At 43.8% G+C, this 11,674-nt stretch overlaps 1 protein-coding gene across 1 annotated transcript in view; it reads left to right on the forward strand.

Moving 5' to 3' along the window:
* Nucleotides 1–1,105: 1,105 nt before the first annotated feature.
* LOC104514129 (lipid phosphate phosphatase-related protein type 1) overlaps nt 1,106–11,674 on the forward strand; it is a gene marked incomplete at both ends in the record, with an annotated part of 19,047 nt that continues 8,478 nt past the window's right edge. Inside the window, 2 exons of the mRNA XM_010157695.1 lie at nt 1,106–1,238; nt 11,295–11,545. Of these exons, the coding sequence (XP_010155997.1) occupies nt 1,106–1,238; nt 11,295–11,545 (384 nt within the window). The remainder of the gene's footprint in view (nt 1,239–11,294; nt 11,546–11,674) is intronic.

Here is an 11,674-nt window from a genome sequence, read left to right on the forward strand (position 1 = left end):
CAACAGACTTAAATTAATCCTGAGTGCTCAGGAAATTCTGACTCTACTCCTGTGGGAAGCAGTTACCATTGTTATAGAAAGCATTAATGTTCTGATCAGAAAAAAAGATGTGTAATGTTTAAGCACAGCTGGCATTAAGATCAGTGGATCCCTGGAGCCTTCAGTTCTGATGCTTTAGTAAATAAAACGGGACATTTAGTAAATAAAACAGGCCAGAAGTCATCCTCTGGTCCTCAGACTAGCTGGCATGTGCAATCTGTGGCCAAATGGCTAAACTCCTGTGTAAATAGCAGTGGCTGCATGCAGCTTTCCTCGTGGGACATGTTCCAGGCATCTTCTGAGAGACTGTTGTCACCAGGCCAAGCAATGGCAGACACCGTGCTAGCACTGTAACTGTACAGGTGATTGGCCATGCTGCACCGATACGCACAACGCTTTTTACTTCATTAGTACAAATATGATGTATTTGTCCAGAATTTTCACTGACCTCCCCAAAATTTTTGTGACTTCAGCTCAATTTCCATTGCAGGGATGTCCTTCATCTAAATTCCATTTCAAAGTTGGCAGGAGCTCTGTAACCTGTCTGGCACACTTGGACAAATATAAGTTTGAGAAAGTGTGGGGGCTGTAGAAAGCATCTGATGTTGCTGAGGCTTGCTGGTAAAATGCTGGGGTGGAAGTCTGCAGCACTACTTTCTGTTTCCTCAGGTGTATAGAAGTCTTCTGTCGGTGAAGTCTGTAAGTAAACTTTCAATGTTAATAGGAGGACATGACAAATTCCGGACCAGTCTCAGTAAAAATGGGAGCTTCTCTGATCCACAATATTCATAAAGCCCTGTTTGCTCCCGTTACCCCAGGAGTTAGTATAAGGCGGCTTAAAGTTTGCTGTGTCTTGCCACTGAGTGCAAGAATGACAGATCCTTTTATTATCTAGGAGCTGGGTCTATGCCAGTTCGTCTCGAGGAAGTGTAGCCTTGCTGTGGAAGTGCAGTGTCCCCGAGACACACTGCTGTGTACTAGTTTCTGTGGGCTGGAACCAGACACCCATGTTTCAATGTTTGCTCATGTAATTTTTAACCTTCTGTTTCTTTCCTTTTCCTGGCAGATTTTTATTGGTGAGATATCCATGTATTTCATAAAGTCAACCCGAGAAACCCTAATTATTCAAGAAAAAACTATTTTGACTGGAGAGTGCTGTTACCTGAACCCACTGCTTCGAAGAATAATACGTTTTATAGGTAAGCATCCTGAGCACTGCAAGTTTAGTCCCTGTTTACACCAAAACAAAATGAAACATCCTAATAGTCTACACCACAAAATTAATTAAGCTGTGAAATCTTTGCAGGCGTCTTCCACCTTAGAGGGATAGTCCCCCTCGGGATTTGCAAGGTACCGTTCAAAATGTGCCATATCATGCTGTCTGGAGCTGGTTTATAGTCTATTCTGCTGAGCTTAATGCTTCTTCTGGACCCTTGAAGAAAGGTTATGCCAATCAAATCCTTATATGAATAATTTCGTCATTGCTATTCTGTGTAAGCTACCCATTTTACTTACAAATTGGTCTTCACCAGCCCATCTCTTTGGCATTTTTCTTTTCAGCTCTAATTTTAACATCCATAGCTCTGCCACATAATGTTCAGCTGAGCACAGTGTAAAAAAGCTCAGAGCCCACTTCAAAGTAGCGTTCTTATTTTTATTGTATTTGGTTTTTTTGTTAGAGATTTCGTTGAGTTAATCGCTGAGAAATGAATGAAGAAGTTCTGTCACTAGACTGTTCAGAGGTTGCTTTATATGGTGCTTGCAATCTGCTATGCCTTTTTCACATTGTTGATTAGTGGAAAAAATGCCTGCAAGACCTTGCTGAGGGGACCATCCCATGGTTCTTTCGAAGCTGGAAAAGGAAGAGCATTGCAACTTGCGTTTCTGCTGTGGCACTGGCAGAGAATCTGGTTGTCCTCTGAAGGCTTCCCAATTCACAGCCATTTAAGGCTGCCCAAACCGCACCCCTCCGTGTTTGGAGATAAGGAGGGCTGGTTGCTCACTTCCTACTTCCTTGTAGCAGCAGAGCAAGAAGAGGGCAGCTGCGAACTGCACATGCAAGGGCTCTAGTTGCCCTCCCTACTCATTCATGAGAAGTTCTTGCATAGGATGGGACGGTTTGTCTCGCTGCTGGCATGGGCCAGTGGTAAGTATGGCTCCCCACTGACCAAGAGGGGCTTTGCCCACAGAACATCACAGCGCCTCCCTCCCTGTATACTCACAGAGGTAAATCATCCTTACACACTGCATCTTACAGAGACCTGGGTCTGAATTCACAGTCCGAGTTAGAAGAAGCAACGGAACAAAAAGCTGAAAGTATCTATTGCTTCTTCCCTGTCACTGCTGAATTTTTGAGATTTATCTGGAAGAAAAATGCCTGCAGTGGCTGTGGCAATAGTTGCATTGCTTCCATGGAGCACGACCCTGGCTGCAGGCAGGGATACTTGATCAGAGCATGGAGTTGAAAGTCTTGTGTTGTGCTCAGGTTTTCATCATCAGCAAATATATGCTGCAAAGGAGGAAGAGCCATGGTCTTCCTTCTACCTGTGCACAGAAAGACTGTGCCTCCCGCTTTATGCATAGAAGTTAAGAGGTGAAATGGTTTTTTACCTTCTCCCACACTGGGGGTGAAGACAAACCACCAGTGGTTCATCACCCAGTCCTGCGTGCTGCTGATGAAAACAAAAGACATGGGAATGTAGTTAAAAGTAAAATACCCTTGAACTTCAGATAACCTCTAGCATATATTGATGAATAGTAAACTGCCATTAAGAGAGAAACAGGGTATGGGAGTCCACTAGACCACTCAGGGCTGTTTGACTGTTTCAGCACATTCAGCACGTTGCAAAGTCCTAATCAAATACTCTTGCCTGCGGGGACAGCACTAAAAGAGCTTAGACCATGGAGGTTAAGCACTTGCTCTGCATGTTTTCTTATGGTTAGCTTTATTCTTAAACATTCATGTGTTGTTTCTCTTTTGGTGGAAGAGGAGGGGGTAGCGATGATGGCGGTAGACTCTCAGAGAGTAGTGGGATATAAACCCTGCTAGAGAAATCAATCTTGGCTTTGCAGCTTTATTTGTCTTCCCGAGAAAAAGAAAGTTAACGTTATTAGGAATGGCTTAAAATGTTGGTCTCATCTTAAACTACACTGATTGTTTGCTTGTTTTCTTCTGAAGCCTTCTCCCTACCTCTGCAGTAAAATGAGAGAAGTAGCTTGTTTAAAAGTGGCTGAAATAATTTATGAAAGGAACTGAAAATTACTTCACATTTTTCACTGAAATTCCCCCTGCACTTTGCAAACATGACATGGACTTAACAGCTGCAGCCCCTGGTGGATGATAGGGAAGTTAGCTCCATACAGCTGCTTACTCCAAAAACAACCTACCTGGATGTTCTGGAGAGGCTACCAGCTTGCTCATACATTGATTTGCTTGTGTGTGTCTTCTCTTGCTAAGCTTGAAGTAGGTTATCTTCCAAGATACTGTAGCGAGCAGTCTAGCTTGTTGCAAAGAAGTTTGCTGCCAAATTAGCCTTGGTATAAATTCATTGGAATATCCACATCGAATGATTTCTTTTGGCCCAGATGTGTGAGCAACAGTCTTAAGTAGGTACCTGCAAAAAGCAGTAATTGAACTCCTTGGAATATTGCCTTTTAAGTCATTACATTAATATTACTCAAAAGGATGAGAAAAAATCCTTCACTGTATCTGAGTGCTCACACATCAGGCCAAATGAACACTACTTTGCGACCCTGCAAGGCACGTCACGGAGATCTTTTGAGAGTTGGCATTCCCAGATTTTAGAAAGGCAAAGAGCCTTTTTCTTCCTCTCTGACTCTGCAACTAGAATTGCTGTGAAGAGATGGGGTTTTAAGAATAGTAGCCTAAATGTGCTTCACACAAAACAAGGAGAAAGTTATAGATACTTCACTGAACATTCACTTACATTTTGTAGTGAAAAAGAAACAGAAAGGCAAACTCTGGACTATCTTTTGGTGACGTAAAAGATAAGCACCCTTGTCATGCTGTCTCCATGGGATCTTTTGGATTTGGTTACTGGACTTGAGCCTTTCCCCCTGTTGCTTTTTCTTCATGTATACAGAATGAAGCACTTTTTTGCACTCTGATAGTGGTGTAAAGAACTAAGCAAAACCAAAAAACCAGCAACTCTTCTGGGATGTTGGCAAAGTCCCATGTTTTTTTTCCTGGATTTTTCTTATCTTGCTTACTATACTCTCCGCCTATTCTCTCCTTGTTCTCCTCAAAACTGTCTCTAAGATTCCCCCTCCTCTCCTTTGTCTTAAATCTCTCCGTGGTTCTTTGTCCATAGGAAGTAGAACCAACATTCATCTTGCTTCCTGGCCCAGGCATGAATTCCGCATGTTGACTGACATTTACTTTTCTGGCAAAAGGCTGTCTCTCAACTTGTACATCCTTTACTGCACCCTAGACAGGTGAAACCTACTATGTTCCCTGTATTTAGAAAATCAATTCCTTTATCAGTGAAAAAAAAAGCTGGCTTAGCTTGGAAACATCAGGCTTTGATATATGTTGCAATTTGTTCCACCTTCCTCTTTTATCTTTTATAGCTACTTCCACAGACATTTATTTTGAAGATTTTTCAGGTCCAACAAGTGGTGTGCAATTGCTTTAGAGTGTTTTTTTCTGCCTAAAATATTGGTGCTTCACTGCTATTTTTCAGTCACATCATCTCTTCTCCTTCCTTTCCCCACCCTTCCCAGCAGTTTTATTATGAATTTCTGCTGCCAAAATTCACATTTACGTGCTGGACCTTTTGAGAAACCAGGGGGTAAGAGTGGTTGTTTCTTGGGTCTCTGCCTCTTCTCCCTGTCTCCCAGCAGGAGTACACACAGCCTCTTGTATTTTTGTTCGCCCTGATTTGTGGTAATCTCCCACTCAGTACTTTGTTATCATCTTGTATGTTCTACTTCATCATTTGTATGGCCAATAGAGGTTATAGCTTGTTTTAGCATTATTTAGTGAATGGTTTCAGTCAAGGATTTAGTCTGTTCCTATACAGCTGCTATCATCCCCCCAGGATTGTGCATTCAGACCTCCCTGGCTCAGCCTGGCAGGGTGACCAGGGTGTGTATTTTGTTGCATTTCATTCTGTTTGGTTTCTAATCCGTGTGGTTAAGTTGTATACCTTGCAAAGCCCTGATAACATGCAAGTCACCTCTCTCCAGTGCAGGTATTTAGAAATGCAACGTGCTTTACAAATTTTGTTACCACCGGCTTTTACTTTGGACTTGTATAATTTGCAGTTAACAAATGGTGCAGACCAGCTTCTGCTGACAGCTTAATTTAAAGCATGGTGACACCTCACAGTGGGCAGCTAAATAATGAAATTAGGGCTTTATTTCAGCAAATTACGGCTTTAGTTCTGCAAATAAAGTTTTACAAGATTTATACACACGTTGGGTTTATTGTAATCGGATAGATATACCACAGAGCTCTGATGTCAATTCCCCAGGCAGCTGCAGGACAGTTTGCCTGACCTTATCCTTCTGTCTTCCATGGATCTGAAGTTCACTACGAAACAATGCATGTTCTGTTATTAACCAGCTGCCTTTCAGCAGGGCTCAAGCTGTGTTTGGGTATGCTGCCTCTAACCTAAACTGCTGCAGCAGCTTAGACTACTGTAAGTCTCCCTTCTTATCGCTGAAGAACCTCTGCAGTGAGAAACAGGTCACTCTGTTGGGGACAAATCAAACCTTACTGTTCCTTTTATGCCAGGCTCTGAGCTGGCTGTCATATAGATGAAAACTGTTAGTTGTGAAGCAGCGAGGAAGGCAGAAATCCTGTGTGCCCGTGGGGAGGAGTCTTGAGGCTCCGGACCACTTTTGCAGTGGGAACTGAATTTCTTCCTGCATGCTCAGACCACACACGTGTAATCCTTCTTGCACCCTGAGGGAGCAGTATCCAGGCAGGACCCTCCCAGGTGAAGCAGGCAGACTCAAGAAGCAGTGGATGCCCGGAGCAGTGAGCTCTGTTAGGTCGTCACTGGGAGTCAGTGCCAGTCCTGGGATCAGAATATGAGCGCTCAGTAGCAGCTTGCTGTTGAGCCTGTTCCTGATGCCATGGCAACAAACAATAAATTTCCCTGCAACCCCCATCTCTCCAGTTGTAAAATGGATTAATGATGCAGATCTTCTTTAACAACACCCTTTAAGATATAATGATGAAGGGTGATTTAGCAGAGACTGAGTCGCAGGACTATAAATGTGTGGCTTTATGGGACGCGCAGGACCACTCAAGCAAAACCTTCAGAGATGGGCTGAGCATCAGCATTTCCATACAGCCATGAGTCCTTCCAGGGGCTCCCTCCCCTGAAACTCTAATCTTCTTTAACAAACGTAGGGGTGGAAAAGGGGATGGGGGAGCGTGAGCTTGCATGTGTAACATGAACGTTTTCCAAGCAAATTAGGTTGAGTGTGACTAATAGAGATAATTGACTGGGCACTGGGAGAGAGAGGGGTTGCTAAATAAATAAATGCACTTGGTGGAAGATGAGATGATATGTTACCAAAGAGCACAGCTTCTGATGTCTCATGAGCCCTTCAGTGCATTGGTTTTTTGTCACTTTACTTAAGCATTTCATGGTTTTTCTCTAATAAAGCCTTCTACCTCTTCATTCTCATTTCCACCCACTGGCTTCTCACGTCTCTCTTCCCGATGTCTTTTCAGCTGCTCTTCTACAACTCCCAGGGTTATTTTAGTGATTTTCATTTTTAATTTACTGGGTTGTTCTGTTGTTTTGTTTCAAAACTGTGGCATTTTAAATGTCTGTAACAGTGAGAGTTTCCATGGAGTCAACAAGCAGCTGCAGTCACTGATGTTAGACAGATTCAGGGTGGAAGGAGAGCTTGAGTGCAAATTGCACGGAGACGACAGGGTTGTGCTGAGGTTACAGTCAGCAAAGAGAGCTGGATTCTTCTTCAGGGCAGATGTCTCTGTTAGCAAAAGCAATAGTCAGAGCTGGAGGTAGCAACACTGATGAACAGCCACACAGGGAGCTCGGTAGGAGAAGGACTGTTAGAATAGCATGTGAGCGAGAGCCCAGAAGTTACGGGTTTGTGCTGGGAAGACTTTAGAGGGAGGTGTAAATGGAGAAAGAAAAACTGAAGCATTCAAAATAGAAGCTGCTGAAAATTTTTCTTCTGCCAAGGCAAGTGTTAGTTCAGGTGAGGTGGAGCTGGAAAGATTTAAGGCTCATGTTGTCTATCCTCAGCATTTTTGAACACGACTTCCCTTGTTTGTTCTTTTTTTGGTTTGCACATTTTGTTTGTCTTTCTCACTAGAGGTAAACATATGTTCAAATATGATCCTCAATTCCTGCTTTTTCTTGGACTCTGGGGCAGCTGAAGAGAGTAGCAGGGAGTATAGCATACCCTCTGTCTCTGGCCTAAATTATTCTCTCTCCCAGTTACATTCTGCTTAATGGTTTGCTTTCTAGCCTCTTCTTTCTGGCTGCTCCTGACACACACAAACACAGCTGAGAGCCAGGATGGTGACCCAGGAAGCCTTTCCAGACAGAGCTCCTGCTCCTTCTTTAAGGCCTCTTTGTACAGCCAGACTATGTGACACGTGGATGAGGGGCAGGACTGGCTCTATGTAAATGAAATTAGCATCTCTCCGTCCTTTCTGCTAGTAACCAACTGTAGAGGCTGTAGGTCTTCTTGCCATGCGTCTTGCACTGTTTACATCTTTTCTGAGCATATGCTAAGTTCTGGACTAAAGTTCACTCCACTTGCTCTTTAGCAGGATGACTGTCGTGGTTTAACCCCAGGCATCAACTAAGCACCACACAGCAGCTTGCTCACCTCCTCCCTCCCCCTGTGGGATGGGGGAAAGAATCAGAGGGGAAATACAAAAAAGGACTCGTGGGTTGAGATAAGATCAGTTGAATAATTGAAAAAATTGAAAATAAATGAAATTGAATAATAATACTTGTAATACTGGTACTACTACTAATGATAACAGTAAGTGATGAAAAAATACTACTAGTGATAATAATATTGAAAATAATATATAAGGGGGGGGGGGGGGGGGAGGAAGAAGAAAAAAAAAAAGAAAGAAAAAAACAGTGATAAAATTGCTCACCACTCTCCAAACAACACTCAGCCAGTCCTCAAGGAGTGATTGCACCTCCCAACCAACTCTCTCCCCCAACTTACATACTAAGCGTGATGTTTGATGGCATGCAATGTCCCTTTGGTCAGTCTGGTCAGCTGTCTGGGCTGTTTCTCCTTAACTTTCCCCTTGACAGGAGCAGTATCAGAAACTGAAAAATCCCTTGGTTTAAAAGAAACATTGCTTGGCAACAACTAAAACATGAGTATGTTGTCAACATTCTTCTCAGCACAAATTCCAAACGTAGCCTCATACTAGCTGCTGTGAAAAATTAACTCTACCCCAGAGAAAACCAGCACAATGACGTCACCTCCCATTACACCTGAGCATCAGAGTCCGGAAGAGGTACATGTTCTCCCATTGTCCCTCTGTGGCATTGTATCGCAGACTTGAGCTTTGTGACCCTGAAGAGCTAGGGCTGGTTGACCTTCCTGTGAAGCCTTTCAGCAGCAATTTGTCTGCCTCTAAAAACCCGGCAATCGTGTCGCTGTGTTCTCGTGCTGTGGTCAGTTAGCTTAGCTGCTGTAGGTCATTGAACAAATCCATTGAACAGATGGATTCCTGAGGTACAAAAACCATCAGGGGACCCTCCACCACTACCCAGGCTCGCTGGTGCTACAGCCTTTAAATCAATTACAGCCATCCCTATCTCAGAGTCTCCAGAGACTACGTGATGTGTAATCAAACTGCAAGGGTTAAATTCCTGCCATCCGAATTCATTGCTGCACATAGCTATGATTTTCATAATGCTCAGGCTGGCAGAACTGCAAGAAGGGAATTACAGTGATCAATATGCATCACCGTCAGAGCATGATAAAGGTTCAGCCATGGCTTGTTCTGCTTCCTGCAGAGTACTGCAGCCCTCAGCAGCTGAGTTGGGGCCAGCGCTCTCCATGCTGCCAAACACTGAGAAAATGCAGGTGTTGAAATCTTGGGGTTTTGGAGAAAAACACTGAACCACCTTTGTACCTGTGCAGTGTCTAAAGATTGAAATAAGTTTTTGAAGTCCCTGAGCGTTTTCTGAAGCACCTCAGTTCATGGCTTGTACTTACTTACACGACAAAGACGGTGGGCAGACTGCCTGTCCCTTTGACTTCTTCTAAGTACTGTGAAGGGCTTGGTAATAAAACTGCATTCCCTGTGATTTGCACAGCACATCAAAAGGATGCCATTTAAAGCAAGCTGTGCCAAAAAAAAAAAAATTAAGAATTTGACCAAAGAGCCTTATATAAAACAAGTTTCATTTCTGGCGTAACTTGCTGCTTTGTCGGGCTGAAAAGACACCTACTGCCTTTTTCCTTTGAACTTGCTTGTGCACTGGCTAATGAAGATGAGGAGTTCCAGCTGGCTGTGGAAAACCATGGATTTAAATACTAGCAGAGGGATAAAGGAAATAAAGGGCCGATGCCAGTGCTCTCTCCAGTTCCCTTTTAAACACAGACAATTAGCAGGATAAATGGGAGGAAGACTGTCATACCAGCAAAAAGACAGGGGCCAGTCCTGCAGTCTAGAACCAGCAGAAGTCTACCTCCTTCTTTGACCACCACTGGCTTTTTAAATCCACGATCACACATCAGTTCATCAATAATGAACTTACATGAGGAACAGCAATAAACGCAGTCCCCAGAGTCATCGTCATGGTGGTAACACTCCTTCCTAACCTTGGGGAAGTGTGCTGAGGACAAACTGCTCCACGCCTGCAGCCACTCCAGGATGCTTCCCAAGGAGAGGGCTCTTCCCATCAGTGAGGAATGTGTATCTGTCACCCCACACCTTCTCCGTGAGCAAGAGGCATTGGCAACCCCCACGTGACGATGCATCTGTTTTTAGTTATGGGGTTTATTTATGTTACTGTCTGTACAAGCATCCCGTGTGTATGTAGGTCCTGCACGTGTAGAAGCAATGGAGTTGTTATAACCCGGGTAGTGCTGGCTCTTACGATTTTATCACAGCTCTCCTAAGATGTTTTCCCTGGAGTTCCAGCTCTTGGTTGTATTTAAACACACAACGCATGAATCATGTAATTCATAATTTAAATGACTCTTGCTTACTGAGCTACAGGAGGGAGAAAGCAAAAATACATGACCCTCAACACTCCCACACCAAAAGTAAATATTTATTTGTTCTAAATTTTTGTGACACTTTAATCCGCCTTAGTGGTGAGAGGGGGGAAAGGGGGGGTCGATTTAGTCTTTCAGAAACATTTGTATTTAGCATTTCTGCAAACCTGCTGCTCTGCTCCTTTGGTATGTAGGCAGTCCGTGCAAGTGAAAGTTGCTCATATGTGTTCATAGCAGCAGTAGCAGGTATTGGTAACACTCACGGGGAGTCAGTGGAGAATGTGACAACTGCAGTATTGAGCAAGGGATGCTCCACAACCCTGGAAATGTTCCTGCATTCAAGTGAATGCTTCCTGCTATAGCATTTGTGGTTATGTGCTCCCAGTGACGTGAGCTAAACTGCAACTGTGTGGAAATGTCTGCCAGAGCAAAGCAGTAGGATGTTTCCCAAAGGACCTGCCAAATATTGGTGGATCAGGATCTTAATTTTTCAGCATCAGGACAGTAAATAGTCTGAATCTGAAAGGTACTTGACACTAGATATTTAAGTGCAGCACTGTGTCTCAGCATTACACTTCTCTTCCAGGATGAGAGCCATTGCAGTGCCATTTTTTGTCCCAGATGAAAAAACACAAATCCATTTTCAACAGCTCATGTGCTCAACACTTGACTGCGGGCTGTGAGCCTTTGTCATAGTGGCAATTTTGCAGGTATAGCAGAGGTGCAGAGTTTCCATGAAGCCTGTAGCTCACAGTTCTGTTCAGAGCTTGAATCTCAGAAGTACTCAGGCACTTGCTTATCACTTTCAGCCTGTTTCTGAGTCCTTCTGGCGTCGCTGAGTTAAGCATCTGTCAGAGTGAAGCATGCGCTCTTCTGTGCCGTGGTTTTAATGCAGGACTCTGCTGGAGTCATCAGAGGCTTTGGCCGGCTAATGAGTGTGGGGTTGGATCCCTTACCTCTCCTTATGTCTCTTCCTTTCAGGTGCCAAGATCTTTTTTAAACCTGTTTGAATAACCATTATTTTTAACCTTTCCTCACAGGAGTGTTTGCATTTGGACTTTTTGCCACTGACATATTTGTAAACGCTGGCCAGGTTGTGACTGGGAACTTGGCTCCCTACTTCCTGACTGTATGTAAACCCAACTACACTGGAAACGACTGTCGGGCCCACCACCAGTTCATAAACAACGGCAACATCTGCACTGGGGATGTGGAGGTGATTGAAAAGGCAAGGAGATCCTTTCCATCCAAACATGCGGCTTTGAGCATCTACTCAGCTTTATATGCCACGGTGAGTGCCAGTGACGCCTGCTGACTTGTATGAGAGGTTTTGGTCTGTGCGTCTAGATGGGGCCATTTTTCTTACAATGGGCTTTTGAAGAAAAGGAAGGGTTTTTTGGCAAGGGCTTTTTTCTTTATC

This window comes from Eurypyga helias, unplaced genomic scaffold (assembly GCF_000690775.1).
Source record: "Eurypyga helias isolate BGI_N326 unplaced genomic scaffold, ASM69077v1 scaffold32688, whole genome shotgun sequence".
NCBI lineage: Eukaryota > Metazoa > Chordata > Aves > Eurypygiformes > Eurypygidae > Eurypyga > Eurypyga helias.